Source organism: Lissotriton helveticus, chromosome 3_1 (assembly GCF_964261635.1).
Source record: "Lissotriton helveticus chromosome 3_1, aLisHel1.1, whole genome shotgun sequence".
Classification (NCBI taxonomy): Eukaryota; Metazoa; Chordata; class Amphibia; order Caudata; family Salamandridae; genus Lissotriton; species Lissotriton helveticus.
Genome location: NC_136061.1, coordinates 1,287,095,239 through 1,287,113,671, shown reverse-complemented (window position 1 = coordinate 1,287,113,671; position 18,433 = coordinate 1,287,095,239). Strand labels below are relative to the sequence as shown.

The 18,433-nt window shown below is 42.7% G+C and overlaps 1 protein-coding gene across 2 annotated transcripts in view; it reads left to right on the top strand.

The window, feature by feature from the left end:
• NTM (neurotrimin) overlaps positions 1 to 18,433 on the top strand; it is a 1,138,588-nt gene that overhangs the window by 1,096,301 nt on the left and 23,854 nt on the right. Inside the window, exons 5-7 of one of the 2 annotated variants that reach the window (XM_078681940.1) lie at positions 1,456 to 1,576; positions 4,449 to 4,600; positions 18,240 to 18,275. In XM_078681940.1, the coding sequence (XP_078538066.1) occupies positions 1,456 to 1,576; positions 4,449 to 4,600; positions 18,240 to 18,275 (309 nt within the window). The remainder of the gene's footprint in view (positions 1 to 1,455; positions 1,577 to 4,448; positions 4,601 to 18,239; positions 18,276 to 18,433) is intronic. The other variant, XM_078681941.1, reaches the window with a different exon arrangement.

Genomic DNA, 18,433 nt, shown 5'->3' with positions numbered 1-18,433 from the left:
TCATAGGCGCCAAGAACACTTCAGATGAACATGTGCCTTGCAGACATGTCTCTGATGTTACAACACTTTCTGTCCATGCAAAATGACATAACAAACATGTCTGTTCATGGCTGAAGGGTTGATTATTATACCATTGCCACTCGTTCGTCGTTTGTCCTTAATTTGTAAGTAGCACTCTTTGTTTGCCCCTTACCTTTATTCACAAGAACCTTCTGTCAAATTGCAATTTATAATAATCGTATATATCCAGTTTCTCTGTGTGTCTGTTTTCTATTATTTCACATCTCTTCATTAGAGCGATATTTTCCCAGATGTTTTCCTACATTATTCATATCAGTATAATGGGTTTTCATTATACTGCAAAATTGGTTTTGTCTTCTAAACATCCTTCAACAGTGATGATTTGAAAGAATCGTAAGTGTAATAACGTGTGCTTAAAAATGTTTTCAAATGTTCCTTCCTAGTTCTCGTTTTCTGGCCTTGCGGACTTTTTGGGGGTATTTTCAGAATACTCATTAATGACCAGCTCGACCACACGTCAGGGGTCAGATTTCATAAACTTTCCACTGGCGTTCGCCATGGCTGACTAGTACAAAATAATATTTGCACTCACCATCTGGTGCAAAAATTATCAGGCACATGCATCTTTGTTGGCTTTTGCGATTTCTTAATTGTAATTTTTAAGAAATCGCAAAAGCCTATGCATGAAGAAATCGCTGAAAATGTTGTGATTTCTAAACATTCCTTAATTGCGACTCTCAAATTGCGAGTCGCAATTAAGGAATACCTCCCCATTCATTCCTATGGGCCTAAAGGCCCATAGGAATGAATGGGAAGACATTCTCAATTTGCGATTCGCAATTAGCGAATCGCAAATTGAGAATGCGATTTCAAGGGTGCAGGGGTGTCCAAAGGACACCCTGTTGCACCCCTGAAATCGATCTGTGCACACACATGCCCTAAGGGCATGTGTGTGCACAACATGAAACTTTGAAGAATGCACAAAAGTGCATTTTTCAAAGTTTTCGCAAATTACCATGATGTTCAACCTCATGGTAATTTGCTCCCCCTAATTGCGAAATCGCTATTTTTTAAACTTTCATGCATTGCATTTAAGGAATCGCAGATGCGATTCCTTAAATGCAATCGCAATTTGAGAATTCGCAAATATTTGCGAATTCTCAAATTGCAAGGGCCTTCACCCTTCATGCATCCTAAAAGCTGATTTTGTGATCGCAAATGGCCGATTTTTGCAATTCGCACTGTTTGCGATTGCAAAAAAACTTTGATGCATGTGCCTGTTAATGTGCAACCACCAGAAGGTGTACAACTTGTATTTTAGTACTGGCCAGTTGGAGAAAATCCAATTTTTGCACCGATCGGTCACTGCAAATTAGGATGTGGTATTCTTTACTGATGATTAAAGTTGCAAACATATGTCCTTGTTTCCCATAGATCCACCGTACATCTCAGTAGCCCGGAACACTGGTGTCCCTCTGGGGCAGAAGGGGATTCTTCAGTGTGAGGCATCAGCAGTTCCTCATGCCAACTTCTCCTGGTACAAAGAAGACAAAAGGTAAATACAGACCTCTACAAGTGGGAGATGCCAATGTGAGAATCCGGGTAGCTGGACTGAACTTGAATCCAGCGACTTTCTGTAGAAAGAGCATTAGTGGATGCTCATGCATATGTTGCGACTGACAATTTTGCATATTGATCAAGTTGCCATGTTCTTCAGGATCTTGAGTCCAGGGAGTCAGGGTAGATTGAAAACCACTTCATCCAGTATTTTCCACCCGAAGAGATACATGCACACTACTGTATTGCATTGTACTGGAGCATTTTTATAGCACTCCTTCCTGGGACAAGATCCCAAAGTGAAGTCTGGGAAGTCAGGTAAGTAGCTACTCAGTTTGATGTTCATGATTTGTAGAGCACGTTTTGTAAAGGTGGTCTATGGGGAAAGTATTTTGACCCCGAGTGTGAGGCTCAAAGGTACCGAACAAAAATGTTGCAGCAAACATGTGGCTGTGCTTGTACATGGTATGAAGGAGAGAGATGTGAGAAGGGCGGAGTGTTTCCAAACATTTCTTTCGCTTTCCTCACCCTACTAATATCATTTTTTCTATGTTGACTGTGCTTGAGCCTAGAATGGAATGAGCTTAATATATTGAGAAAAAATAGTTTTCTTTGGTAACTTTTCACTTTTACGATCATTTGAGCTCATCTATATTCAGACAAGTTCATCAACCTTACACCTTTATACCTTGCCTTTAGGTGAGGGGACCCGTCAATTTGTAGAGCCTTCAGAGTATGGATTTTCATATATGCAAACGTGACATTTTTCAAGTCTTCGGGATGTGCTTGCCAAGTGCAGCTAGAGGCTATCTTATGTGAAATTGGTTATTCACCCGCACAATTCCTATCTGAGTAAAACATAATTTGTCAATTTATTCAATGAAGGTTGTGAACCTCATTTACCAATTTATTGTTTCTGTTTAATTGACATATAATTTATAATGTTATCTTTTCTGTAATGTTTTTCCAAGTAAATTGCTTTGCTCCTTCTTTACATACAAGGAACTATACATACGTCGATGAAATATGAATAAACTAGATGAAATACAATCTAATCGAACAAACTTTTGAGTTTGCCAAGGTGCCTTTATCAATCACTTTCCTCAGAGGTGGTTTGCGCCTCTGTTCACTATGAGATGGCATTTATGTTGTTCCCATACAAGTGTAATGATGATGAGCAAACTGGCTTAGTTTTGCCCTTCTTAGAATAGGCCTGCATTTGTCAAGATGAGACCCAGCATTCAAGCCTATGTCTGACTCTTCCTCTCTGTTTTCATACACATCTTTATGTTCTGCTTCTTCAGCCTGCAGATATCTCAAAGTCTTCCCAAGAACCAATACCCTTTACCTGATTTTTTTGTCCAAATTGAAATTAGGGAAGCTTGTGGTAGGGGCTGGTTTCTCATAAGATCAGGTTGTATTCTGTTTCAACAATGAGATAATTGTATCTGGGAAGCTTGTGTGCTCCAGTGTCATGCCCTCTCCTCTTAGGGGACTTTGTATGATATTCATCATATGATTTGTTTCTTTGTGATGTGGCAGTAGTTTGTCCCCAGCCATTATCCTTTTTTTGAGTCTAGTGCAATGCTTGTGGCCACAGGGTGAGCCCTAACAAGGTTTGCCACTCACCAGCTGGGGCAGTATTACATAAAGTGCCCCGGGGTGCAACTAGCATTTTAACCCGCTTTGCGTGCCAAGGGGCACTTTGGTATTACAGTAGGGGCCTCGGACGCTTGTGCTGCCCTATCTGTAATACCAATAGCCTTGGTGCACATAAAACAAGGGGGTATGGCCTAATTTGCAGGAGGGCATGCCCCATGCAAGTGGCTGAATCCCTTTGCCTCTGCGCCCACGCAGTATTACAGACGCGGGCTCAGAAGCAAAGAAGCCCTCAGAAGGCGTCCTGACAGTGGGCCACCTAAAGGTGGCCCACTGTCAGTGCGCCTCCTGATAGGAGTTCTCTGGTGGGAGAAAAAAAGGGGTACCATGGACCCCCAGACATCCCCTTGCAGGTGGGTGCAGTCACTGACTGCACCCGATTCCAAGGTGATCCCTAATCCCCTTCAAAAGTGCAGGCGGGTTGCCGTCTATACTGTGAAAACACACAGCGGCTGTAAAGCAGCTGCTCCATTTTTCACCTTAATGCGCTGCTCCCTGGGAGCACGAGTTCGCAGCTGCCCTGGGGGCAGCGCATTCATCGTAATAGAGCACATTTTCATTGTTTATGCGGCCTGACGCAAACAATGAAAATATGCTTCATATGTAATGTGGGCCCTGGTGGAGCTCAAAGAAGGAGCTAAATGCCCTACCATAACCATTTCTGGTAGTAAATGTGTGTGGGACTGTATTAGGCACTCCTCATCTCCTTAGCAGGTGACCACTGGCAAGTGACTATTAAAAATGTGTCCCTATGACAGTAATATGTGCAGTGTCTGGTAAGAAGGTATCTCATGTGGGTTGTTCCATGGTGATGTGGGAGAACATAGGACCCTGAGAGAATAGTGATTAGTCCCGAGGGATTTTCGAGGGGGTACAGTAGCAGAGCCCCAGTTTTTATTTGGCCCTTCCACTTATAGCAACTGGAGGGTATTTGTCTGAGGGAAGGATGATTGGTCCAAAGTGGAGATGGAGATTTCAAGATGGTGGTGGGTATCCTGTCAAACACATTAACTGCAATTGATTGTGTTATTGTGATACGGTGAGCTCACACACAGAAATATCACATTCATCCAGGTATATGTGTGTGTTTGATTGGTATCTCCTCATCTCTTCAGCCCAATTTATTCAGGCTACTTTTAGTAGAAAACCCAACATATTGCCCAGAACACACAATTATTTCTTCATTTTGCTCTGTTCCTCTCCCTCTTTAGGCTGACAGAAGCAGAGAAGGGAGTGAGAGTTGAAAACCGAGACACACATTCCAGGCTTACCTTCTTCAACGTTACAGAGCAGGATTTTGGGAACTATACCTGTGTGGCTGTCAACAAGCTTGGAAATGCTAATGCCAGTGTAATACTCTATGGTAAGTGGGATGAGAAAAGGGGGGGGGGCTGTGTGTCTGATGTAAAATATATATCTCTATGGCTCTCTTTTTTGTGGCACAGAACAGTACTCCCCAACAAGTACATAAATGAAACATTCCTACATACATTTAAAGTTGGTGTTATGTATCTGTTTGAACAGTTGGTTGTATTAAACAAAGCTGGCGTTCTAATTGAGAGTTCACATGCCTCCATTGACCTACTTCCTCTTCTCTGTTACTTGATCAAGAAACATTCCGAAATTCTCTCAAATGAATTTATTGGACATCTTTGGGGGTAAACCAATTCCTTGTGCCATGATCCTTTTCATATTTAATACCTATACATTACCAGGTGATGCTTAAACCTCCATCATTTCCGAGTAGTATGCAGACTTCCAGGCTCTGTGGTTGACTATTTATTTATCCCCCATTCTCAGTGCCTGCCCAGCAAAGCCAGTCATGGGTCTACATTGAAAAAATTCCTAATTATTTTTCTAAGTGTGCACTTATGTAGTGTGTAAGAAATTTGGTCATTAGTTGCGAAGGGTGGGAGTCCCTCAGAAGTAAGAAGTCTACAACCTTTTCTTTACTGGAAACCAATTGCCTCATTGAAGCACTTGACTCTCTCAGAGTAGCGAAGCAAAGCAGTCCAAGACCTATTCAGGACACGTGGTGTGGACTAGTACTCCAGGCGCACAGGCACACAACAATAACACTCATGAAATCATTACTGAGTCAGTTCTTTTTCTTATAAAAAGTAAAAGTATTTTATTATATTCTTACCAATAAAACTATTATGTATTAATTACAAATATATTCAACCAGGTAGGTGGAAATACCTAGATGACCAATTCGCACCCACATCAAGCTCTGAACCCAGAAGCACAACCCCCTACCTATAGTAGAAACAGCATCACAATACACGGGTGCATCATTCCCAATATGGCAGGCCTACTGGCTTGTCAGGATGTCAGCACATTCCTGAAGGAGAAACACAGGATAATCCACCATTAAAATCCACGAGGAATATTTCCAAAATTCAGTACCATTTATTGTAGTATAAAAAATTACTTTGTCAATTATCAACATTGTTAATAAAGCATGATGAATGACATGTCCCAAAGTCTTATTTTTACCTTTACACTGATGCCACTGCAGCTTTAGAAGCAACCAATAAAATACCCGCACTCCAGAGCCAATGTACACAGGCTTCAGGAGTGGTCAAATAGTCATAAAACAGCAGCTGGGGGCATTAATGTAACCCCCTCATAGATTTATGGCAACTTTTGGGGGCATCTTCTTGGAAGCTAATGCACTTTCTGCAACCCCACAATTACACTATAATCCACTGGTGAGGCCCCTGTCCTTCATGGGGCACAACAAGGACACAAGGGCTTATGGGGCACTCCTAAGGACCAGGTGATCAGGTCCAAGAAAATGTTATTAGCGGCTTTGCCACAGGTATTTTTTTGCTGATAGGTAGCTTTGCAGGACCCAGGTGCCTCTGCTTCTCCGTGGAGCACATGTAGGGCCCTGGGCTGTGCAGGGACCCCACTCCTTTACAGTCCTGCCAACTCCTTGATCGGCTGATACAGAACTGTGCCAACGCAGGAACCAGATTCTCCATTCTCCCACCCTTTTTCATATGTGTGGTGCACTCCCTGCCCCCCATCCTCAGGCACAAGGGCCGGAGGAGACACGCTGCCTTGCTACCAGGGCTCTGACCTGCCCCTGGAGCCTCCTGACTCTCTGTTGCTTTGGCCCTGGGCTGATAGGGGGGCTAAGAAGAGGTCTACCCGTGCAATCCTGAATGTGTCAGACCCCAGGGATAGGGACCCTGGGTCTGTATGTGGCTTTGAGGAGGGAGTACCATGCACAAACATATCAAATTTAAAATAGAAAAAGAGGGTATGAGGATCACCGGGGGCTTGGCCAGTTCTGCATTTGCAGCTAAGCAGCATGTATTTACTCCCACCCTAGATCTAGGACCTAGCTCAATATTCAGAGGTTAAGGAGTCTTCCTCCTTCCAGCTAGGGATTATTCTGGCTCCTCAGCCCCAGGTCCATTGTATTCTCACGTGTCTCTACCTAGTGCAGGAGCTCATAAGTGTGTGTGGAAAAGTCCTGGAAGGTAGCCACCCCTGCCCAATCTTGAAGTACCACGTCACTCCACCCCTACCCCAACCCTCCTGTACAGCATTCCTGGATATCTAAACATGCCAACTTCCAGCCTCAGATCCCACACAAATGGAACAACTGCCTATCCCCTTCCAATCAAAACTTTAAATAGAGCCCTGCTGTGTTTAACTCCAGAGGTGTGACCGTCCCCTTTTCTTTCTGCGGCTTTTCCCAGGCCAGGTACAGTTTGGGGAGATAATTAGCACATGCAGCTTAACTCCACATCCCTTCTTCTCCCAAGAACCATGCCAAGAACTACTAAATGGCTCTATTTTGTGAGGAGGCCTTTGATCCTCCTGCAGGTCAGAAGTAATGAACTTGGCCCATGAGAGGAGACAAATTCCTGGAGTATGATTAAGGCTGAGGCAGGGAAATATTATAATTCTTAAAGTGCCATAAGGAGTGCAGTTATCGTAAATGTGACAGTTGATTTGGACTTGGTGTACATGCTTACCCTAAGATTGATACCTAGCTGTTATCCCTAGGCCTAAGTATGACAAACTGCCGTGGCACAGATTTCACTGATAATGAAAAATGCAGTTAGCACACAGCCTTTTCAGTAAGCACTACAGACCTACTCTATAAATGCCCACTTACATCATAAGGCATATTCCAGGTAGATATCAATCTCTAAAGGGTCTCTTCTGTGACAGGTTACCCATGTGCAGATACCAGGTTGAGCTAGACTGTAGTCTCAAACGCTCAGCCCACACAGCAAAGAAAAGTGTAAAACTTTTGTGCTGATTTTAGAATTGTTAGTGCCATTCAAATCCTATATACATACAGTATAATATAATTACTATTATTAATAATATAATATAATAGCATAAATAATGTAATAGTATAAATAATATTATTAAAATATTCATATATATATATATATATATATATATATATATATATATATATATATATTCACTGAAAAAACCATAGGTTATAGACCATGTATAGTTAGGAATTAGCATTTACAAAACCTTATTTTACTCACACAAAACCATTGAAATTCGCATATATAGTTAGTTGCACTAACTATATATCGCGCACCCGCAATCCACTGCTGATCATGTCACATATTACATCATTCATGACATGGTCAGTGACATCACTGATGACATCACTGATGACATCTCAAATGACATCACTGATGACATCACTGATGACATCTCAAATGACATCACTGATGACATCACTGATGACAACATCCAGTGACTGTGTATTTCTGTAAAGTTAAAATATGTCTTACATATTGAAGAATGAGTGGATGTATAAGTGTCTGGATGAAGGATTTAGTAGGTGCATGACTGACTGTATGAGTGAGTGATTAAATGTGTCTCACTGAGTGCATGGGTTAGTGACTAAACTGTCTTAATTTGTGCATCATTATGTCTGTTGTTCTGTAAACTGCTGCATGTGTTGATCAGTAGCTATATGAGTAACTATATGTGTTATTGATTGGTTGCCCAAGTATTTGTATGGGAGACTGAGTGTGTGTGTGGGTGGCTGGGAGGTGTATGACTCTGTGCATAGATGTGTGAGCAGTTGATTCACTAGATGTATGGGTTCAAAAGTGCATGTGGAAACAGCTGTATGGGCGGTTGACTGTGTGCATGAGTGTATTGGTGAGTGAATGGATATCTCAGTGCTACATGTCAAAGTAAGTACATATGTAAAACACAGTACATGTGAGAGTTGACATATATAAATAACTGTGCATAAAGAGCTAGTGAATGTGTGAGTGGCTGTATGGATTATTGTGAACTTGTATCAGGGATTGTATAAGAGAGTAAATATGTGTTAGTATATGTTTGAATAAGTAAGGTGTGTATAACTGTATAGTTGAGAAAATGGAGGTGTGATTGATTCTTTGCATGACTGAGTAGGTGTGTGAGTAACTCCATGGATGAGTGACAGTCTGTGAGTGTCTGTTTACACTGAGTGTATCTAAGGTTATATTAGAGTCTGAAGAGGTTCATCGTATTATCACATGAATAATGTCATCAGTGATGTGCTCAGTAATGTCAAATGAGATGTCATCAGTGATGTCATTTGAGATGTCATCAGTGATGTCATCTGTGATGTCATTTGAGATGTCATCAGTGATGTCATCAGTGATGTCACTGACCATGTCATGAATGATGTAATATGTGACATGATCAGCAGTGGATTGCGGGTGCGCGATATATAGTTAGTGCAACTAACTATATATGCGAATTTCAATGGTTTTGTGTGAGTAAAATAAGGTTTTGTAAATGCTAATTCCTAACTATATATGGTCTATAACCTATGGTTTTTTCAGTGAATTTTCAAGGTTTTGTAAATGCTAATTCCTAACTATATATGGTCTATAACCTATGGTTTTTTCAGTGAATTTCAATGTTTTTTTAATAGCAAATATCAAAAGCTTTAAAATGTATTCTTCTTTAAATCGAAAAATATATTTTATATGTTTTTAATACAATTTTTTTATGTATTTTTTTTTATAATTTTTTTTTTTCGCTCCCGGTCCGCGAACCGGGTAGCTTCCTGTTTGGTGCCGCGACCCGGTCCGCTAACCGGTAAACGTTCCGTTTGCGCAACTGCCACGTTAGAAAACAACATCGTGACGCGTCGCGTAAGCGCGACGTATGGCGTTCTCGCGTAATGCGTCTTATGACGCGCCGCGTTAGCGCACCCGGAAGTGCTCCGGAGCGCGAACCGAGGCGCGAAGCGCAGCTCCCCGGAAGCGATCCGGGGCGCGGCGCGCAGCGCGTAACGTAAGCGTAACAGGTCATGTGACTTGTTAATAAAACTTTTCATTGGTTCATTTCACTTTTGGTTTCCTAATGATGTAAGGCTAGGTCATGTGACCTAAAAATAACACTTTTCATTGGTTTAGAACATTTTTTTTTCCCAAATGATGAAAGCCCCCACCTTTTTTCTTACTCTGACTTTCAACTTTGTGAGAGGAAGATCTATTTTCACTAATAAGCAATGGCTTCATTTTTAGCTGCAGCTGGTGCACCCCCACCACCACCACCACCTCCTAGGAAGAGAGGACCACCTCCTCAGGTAATCCTCAATCAAGAGGAGGAAGAAGAGGAAGAAGAGGAAGAGGAGCAAGGGACGAGGCAGTTTTTGCCTGAAGAACCAAGGAGGTCCCACGTAAAAGAAGATTACATCTGGCAATTTTACTCATTTCCCCGGGGCCAAAAAAAAGTTAATGCCCGCTACGTTACCTGTCTCATCTGTAAAAAAAATCTGTCCAGAGGGACTGATAAGAAATACAGCTATGGCAATTACACCATGCATCGGCATATGGAGAGGTGGCACCCTATAAATTATAGTGCTGCGCAGGTACGTCACCTGCAGGAAAACCCCCCTCCTGTGGCCAGTACATCATCTGGAGAGGCAGTGACGGGACCAGAGGCGAGGGAGATGGTCCCAAACATCCAGTTGAAGTTCGGGGAAGTGAAGCACGTGTGCATTTATTGCGGCAAATTAATTTGCTACAGGGAGAGTAGCATAAAGTTGATCAACGTAGCAATTGAAAATCATAAATGTCCAAAACGCCCCAGAAAATAAATATCTTTTTTTTTGTTGCTCCTGTTGAGCCCTTTATAATGAATCATTTTCGTTTCCCCCCCAAAAAAAACAAAAAAAATATAAAACCGTTCAAAAAATACAAAAAAGTAAAAAAATGTTCAGAAAAATAATAAAAAATATATAAAACAACAAAAATAATAAAAAAAAGTTCTTTTCAGAACTACCTCCCCTTTATAAAAAATTGCTAGAATGTTTAGCACTCTGGCAACCTCTATTTCTTTTGATTCGCTTCCCGGTTCGCGCGCCGGTATGCGAACCGGACGCTCCAAAAACACAAGATAGCGGACTCCCGTTACACTGCCGGTTAGCTGCCCGGACGCGCCTCTACAGCGAAAAATCGCAATTTTTTTTTTTTTTTTTTTTTTGCCCCGCGGGACCCTTTAATATCCCCCTCATCAATCCTAGGGGGTCAGGAGGGGTCTACCTTGCCCCCTTTCCTTCATTTCCCCCTTCGTTTTTCACCACATCTTGTCTCTCGATCCTACCGAGAGACAAGATGGCGGCCGCTCCGGACTGTTTAGAATGTTGACAGACACCGGAGAGCCAATCAGCTTTGCTTCGCGAAGTTCCGTTACGCGTCAGGTACGCATACCGGGGCGCTAACCGGAGCGCTGTTACAGATATATATATTTTTTTGAACGTTAATTTATCAAAATCCACTGGAGCACATATATTGAGACCTAGCAAAGGCACATCGGGCAAACAATATCTACAATTTTGCCAAGTTTCATGTAAATCCATTCAGCCGTTCGAGCTAAAAGTGAGTCCAACCGCCCTATGGAAAAATGAATGGGAAAACGCGTTTTGGGACCCCCCTTTTATCTCGGCCCCCCCTTGAAGAAACCCCCCCGAATTTTCAGGGGCTGCTCAGAAACAAAATGTGCCATTTTACTGAAAATTTCAGCCAATTCCGTCCACAAACGCCAAAGTTATTAGACATAGAATTTTCAAAAATCCCATAGAGAAAAAATCCTAACTATATATACCTACTGGCGACCGCCAGTAGGTAATATATATATTTATTTATAATATTATCTGAAGATAGCCTGCTCGACCCACAAAGATCTACACCATAAGACACGCTTATACCGGGCACAGAAGCTCACAACACGTGGGAGAGGTGTGGCGCCGCGGCCAGGGCGACTGACGCTGGAATCTGGGGACCACGGTTCGATACCCGGCTCCGGCGGCAGGTTAGCCCAGCACCATGTGACTCTGGGCAATAGCTCGCTTAATCTTCCCGACGGCCCCCAGCGCCTAGAGACCCTTACGGGTGATTGTGCGCTTTACAAATGTGGACTTTACTTTACTTTACAACATCAGGAGGCAACCACTACCTTGGAAGAGCTAGTGCCCTCCTGATAGAACCTTCAATATAAACAAGAAGACCTCTGAATGCACGTTCTCTGGGTTGGCCCCTAGAATTTGGAACTCTTTTCCTCCTGAAACACGTGCAAACCCCTCAACCTTGGCCTCCAAGAATAAAGTAAAATTGATCTTATTTAACAGATTCCTCCCATGAGAACTTCATTTCAGGATCAGACCTGACGTTTCTGACACCGGAGACTCTAGAAGATTTGCATAGAGGTAGCTCTCGCTCTACAAACACCGCTATAGGTACGTGAGTTGTCCTCAGCTCACCCAGGATGGTATTGGACAGTGCACAGTTCGTTTTTCCTTTGACTATATCTTAAGTGTTGTTATCTGCGTTGTAACTGAGTCTCTGTCCCTAATTGGTCACTTGACTTATCCAGGGGTCTTCTTACGATGAAACTCCATCAATCCAAAGATATGACTCTCCACATTGGTCACCATTCTGGTACACGTTTATTGTGGGGGTGTTTTGTACCCAAGCATTGTTTCGATAACATATTACCATTTCTTTGCAAGCTGTTGAGAATATTAGTGACATGCTGCCATGGCTTATTACCTGATCTAAAGTCAAGCAGCAGTGTTCTCAGTAACCTATAATTTGTTTTACAGATTTCTGTTTTGGTCCCTGTGAAGCATATTAGCATAGCCAGGCATACCATTTACACACCAATTTATCACATTAGAACTGAATTGCATGATTAAGTGAAGGTGAAAAGATAGAAAAAGTGATGATCTGATCACAACATTAATCTGTGCATCTAAAGAAAGATTTGATTCCAGCTAAGCTACTGGCTTTTTTTCTTGAATCATGCCGTGAATATCAAGTGGTGAGGAGGTGGGAGGTAAGTACGGTTATTTTTCTGAATTGGCATTTATTCTGTACTTTTCATATTATGTAAGTAATCTTCCTCTGTGCTTCCCTGTCACGAGCTCCTCCAGCCCCTTCCTGATGCAAATGGATTGAACCAATGCCTTCCTGTCCCATCAGTGATGAGAAAATGTCCTGAAACCTTGCACCTTATCAATGGGGGCATGGCCTACTTGGCAAACTTCCTTTGACAGGCTGAGAACAGTGGAAAGCTAAAGCTTTTTGGTAGAGTTTGTGACATATATAGAAGTCCTAATATATGACGTTTTTAAAGGTTTTGATGTGATCTGTCTCCAGGAGACATGGGCAACTACAGACCACTTGTTTTGGATGGTTACAAGACTTTTTTCTGCCTGCAACCCCCACTCTGGGGTCGAGTAAATTGCTCCTGTTTAATTTTTATAATGCCATCTCAGTGCCCCCAGGGGTTAACAGCATTCATGCATTGGGTTCATTTTGAAGAAATTCAAAAAGATTCAATGTGTCAAGTGCATATATTACGGTAGTTGGCGATTTTAATGTTAATTTATGTGGGGACCCGAGGGACGAAGGAGTGCAGGCGTGCAGGCTCTACGATGCTTCCGCGTGGCTGAAATGCACATGCAACATACCCAAGGGAGAACTAGTCTTAACTCCCTTTTAAACCTGACCTAGTTTCACCAATGTGTAAGTTGCTCCCCTGGGAAAAGGAGATCAACCACACCTTTACAGGGAGGGGTTGTTAGTCTTTTATTGATGTTGTCTTTGTTTTTGCATCCTTCCTTTCTTTTATTTTGGAATTTGTAATTTCCTCAAGCCCCTTAGTGATTATAACCCGGTGTGTGCTACTATCTGTGGGTCTTTGTTGGCTCATTCTCCCAAGGTGGGGGTGAGAGGGACCTATAAAGCCATTGATGGAGGTAGGAGGCCAGAAAATGTCACTCTTTTTATAACGCTCTTTACACCCAGCGTAAGAACGAGCTCAAAACTTGTATATCCCAACAGAACATCCCTCCACCTATCCTGGAGCCCTTCTCTTAGATCTCCAATACCATTTCGGAACTACTGATGGTACTAGCCCACGGCAACAGGGTATGTTGCAGAGGTAGTTTGACTCAGGCTTCTCCCGGGCATTCAGAACCCTGAAAAGGGCTTTGAGGGCCAAACCTACTGGTCCCACCTTAGTTGGGTATAGCTGTAGCTTGTACAAACAACAACTCACTAAATGGAAACACATCATAATGGAGGAGGCCTGGACAGAACTGATTGAGGCCTGCAAACTGAGGAGTAGCTCCAAATTCTGGAGTATCATCAACAACCCCTTTTTCGCAGCAGATACGGGTGACGATTTGGAGGCTCATATAACCGAAGACAACTGTGTGGGATATTTTGTGGAAATGTATAACTCCCCATCCTCTGCAATTAGTGGGGGAAAGGGTAGGTTAGAAGGGGACGCTGCCTTAACATTTTCATCTGAGGAGGTTAAGAAAGGAATATTGGGGTTATCTAAGAGCAAGGCTCTGTGCCCGGATACGATTCCCCCCCAACTTTTATGTACAGGATATGGAGGTTTGGATCTCCATCCTGACCTCTCTTATTTATGCCGCTAAGGAGGCTGGACCCCCAGAGTCTTGGGCAAGGTGAATTATTATACCATTTTTTAAAAAGGGTGACAGGGACAGTACCCATTGCTACAGGCCCATATCACTGCTTGACTAAGTGGTTAAGATGGTAGGTGAGGGTAAGAGGGCCATTAGTAAAAACAGAGAGGACTACTCTAACAACCTTCTTACCCTCACTTACTGTTAGGGTTAGGGAGGCAGGTATTAACCCTTCTGAATGCCTAAGACATTTTAGGCTTTTAGGAAAGGGCAGAAATGTTGGGTGAAGCCAGGGATATGCAAGGATCATAGTGTCCACCTCCATACCCCGCTATTACCTAATGGTAATCCTTTTATCTTTACCCAGGGTACCACAATAATAAAAGGATACTTTTGTGGTTTACACTGACGTATCTTAAATTAACATCTGGACCCATGTAATCCAGAAAAAGATAACAACATCTAAGAACTCCCTCGGGTGTCCGAGCCCAAGGTTGAGTCCATCCTGGTGGACAAGGTGGCCTATGATGAAGAATGTCACATTACACGAGTGAACCCACCTCATCCAATTCTTGGAATTGCTATCTTTAGTAGAAGACATAAAAGCATAATATATTTCTTTTTTTACAAAAAGCAATTGAATCATCTGATTTACTTCTGGTATTTCCCTCCCGACTCTTCCTTTACAAGGACACCATACCAATATTGTGTTTTATAGTTACGTGAGATGCAGGCGTGGGCTCTTCTCAGACTCTTTTTCTCCCTTCATGTTACATTGGGGTGCTTCAGCCTTTTTTCCTTGCAGCAACGGCTATTCTCTTCCCACCCTGAGTGCAGTATACCATTAGTTATTGAGCTTGACTGTGCACTTACAGAATGCAACTGGCAATTCGCAAATACGCCAACCAATTCCAAGAAAATAAATTTGTTCAGAAGGCTTAGCAGCTTCAAAATATTTATTTTCAAGCTAATTGGTTATGTGAAGTGGGCATGTCCAGAAGTCACCAGAGGGCACATTTTGCCTATGCAGCATTTCATACCTCTAATGCTGTTTCTCATGCAGGGACAGAGGAACATTTTACCTAGCAGTTCTGTTTTTGAGTGGGGTTAGTTGGATTGCTCTGCTTCAGCTTGTCACACTGAGTATAGACACAGCCAAGCTAAACAAATTGGAAATGGTACTCAAGGAGCCAGGGGGTTCGAAGTGTTCTCTGTTCATTTCACCATATACACATCAATCAAGATCCTCTGGTATCCTGGTATCCAATGGGGTGCACGTTGGTGGGTGAAATTGAAATTGAAATTTTAGTTTAATGAAACAAATCATTTTTACAGACATAAATAACATTTTGTGAATTGGCTTATATCTCTCCTGAAAATTGAACACAAAGGCATACTTCACTTACAAAAGTAACTTAAAATACTGTGAATAGACGGGTTCGAGCGGAAAATGTCTCATGGCCACGATTTTACCAGTGAGTAAGTTTCTGCTTGAACAAGTTTCCCACTGACAAAAATTGCGTGAAATTCCATGGTTGTGTAATGGAAATACACATGGTCAGTGATTGGCTGCCGCCCCCTCCCTATGACCACACCAACCCCCGGACACAAGGACATCTGAACAGGGTTATCTTTGGAAGGCGGGGGGTCGCGGGACCCCCCGGCAGTATTTATTAAGATATAAAACAACAAATTTCAAATGTACGATATGCAGTTTATACGAAAAATCAGCAGGACATTAGATACATGATTGTCAACAGGTGTGAGAGACTATCCTTAACAAAAACTCTAATACAGATTGTTTCCTAACCGAATCTAACATCCTCATCTGAAATTTAGTACACTAACATTTCTGGCCATATGGCAAGGTCGCTAACCGGTGTCAGGTCCTACTAGCTGCGCCTCACCACAAGATGTGCGCATGCGCAGCCGGGCCCGGTAATTACCCGGTCCACGCCGTGAACTCCATTTACCCACTTAAGGAGGGCCCTTACTCAGCGCCATCTGTTGACGTCATAAGTATGCGGGCGCGGGGTGGCTACCAGCCTAAGGAAAGCGTGACTCCTCCAAACCGTGCCCCTTTGAAGCACCAGTTACCTTGCCCCTGAAGTTCTAGGAAGGGCCAATGGCCCCTCCCCCTGGGCGGGAACCTCCATAGGATGATGCCCGCCCCCTCAGACCTTAAAATAGCTGCTCACCGGTCATGACCTTACCGCATGCCCCATACCTAATAAATACGACGACCTATGGGAAAAAATTCTAATGTACAGCTACCCTGTCTAAATAAACATCACGCATAACACTTTAAAGCTGAAACGGGGAAAAAAGGCCTAAATACCAATGCAACCAATAACATACACAGTACCATTATCTACAAAGGGGAAAAAGACCTAAGAGAAAGCATAACATGCAAATTACTAAACAATTTTTCTAAGCATAGGAAAATTGGCCTAACAAACATTATATACAACTATCGACTGAATTTAACTAATAAAGCATACAACCCCGCAATGTTCCAGGGATGGTGGGTGGGGAAACAACAAGCCCCGAGCGCGGGGCACCACCGGTGTGGGGGGGAGCATCCAGGAAACAAGGAGTCCCCTGGGCGCTCCCCGCCCCTTTATTGACCCCCACAGCCCCGCCCCCCCGACCCGGATGTCGCACAATGACATCCGGGTCGGGGAGGGCGCCCGCCAATCGGTGGCAGGGCGCGCCCCTGAGGACACGCCCCACCACCGAGAGGTCTTGCTGGAGGGGGCGGTCGCCGCACCGCCATGCGTGCGGGGGGGCCAAGGGCCTCCCCTTTTCATTTTGATCCAATTACCTATCACAATATACATACATTTGAAAGATTCATTCCTACAATTAAAAATTTGCTTGAGACATGCGCAATACAAATTCTTCTTTCCTCCAACCATGTACAAACAGGATTATGAACTGTTTCTCCATCATGTCCAGAGCACCACTCATTGTAGCTAGGTTTGCACCAATAGCAACTTTTCCTTTTTTTAACAAATATTTCAGATTCCTGTTAGGGGAGTCTAGTTGTGCAGCTCAAGTGATGTGTAGTTGTAACCCCACCATGAGTACGATTTGAATAGAATCCGGTTTCCATATTTCCTCCATTTAAATGTCCCTCCTTCTATCTATATCATCTACAATTCCCACACTTGTTGTTTTAACGCTCTGTTTCCCATTTAACAAGCCCTTACTCAAAGAAATGCTCTAAATTCTGGTTTTAAGTTATAGCTTGTGATTCAGTGTTGCACCTGCAGGCAACATTGCTTTGGAAATTTTCCATCCAAGCATCACAGTGTGTTCATTTCTACATACTTCACACTTGCATAGACCATAATAAAGAGGCCTTCCACTCTACCACTGCATCCATAGAATTAGTCATGAATGGAAAAACCGGGCTTGTTACAAGTGGGTGAACTGGCGAGGGAGTCAGTTTGAGATTTTCAAGATGGGCACATACGAGAGGTTTACAAAAATGGGAGGTATTTGTCTAGTTATTTTCGGAACAATCTCACAGGGATTTTCCACCTTATTAACCAAACAATGGGTGCGCAATGTTATTATTCCCGTCATGTGCAGGGATGAAAATCATATTTTGGCAAGTTCCAAGAACTGGTGTTACATTTATGCCTCTGCTAAAATTACCACACTTGTTTGTTTTTTGTTTAGCAGAAAATATAATGTAGGAAAAAAAATACTAGAATGTGATAACGATCTAGTTCATGCGCATTTGTGATGTTTTCATTTAAATTTCAAAAGAATTTGCAAAATGGCCTTCTACAATTGTGCACACTGACAGTCGACTCTAGATTGTTAGGTGTTAAGAACGATGGGGAGAACTGGAGCAGCGAAAGCTGGTGGTAAGAAAAAAACTTGTGCATTAAAGAAACATTTTTTTATTTATTTTTCTTATGATGCACCGCATGCCTTTGTTTTTATGAGTTGTCTCCTCCATTTGTTGTCATAAATGTGTGAACGATGAATGTATTTTTCTCCATTTTTTTCTCATCACCATACCACCGTTCCTCACCTGGTGTAGAAATAAGTGTTCCCACAAGTGCAACCTTGGCTCCAGGTCAGTACAGCTCTGTGTTGCATCAATCGTTGTCCGGCTACCTTGTTCTCTGACTGCCTCTGTCACTTGCTATTTCTTGACCTGTCCTTTCTCTACTGAAGACCTGCATGGAGAAAGTCCCTCCTCTTTTCAAACTATAGGCGCTGCTCTCCATGCAG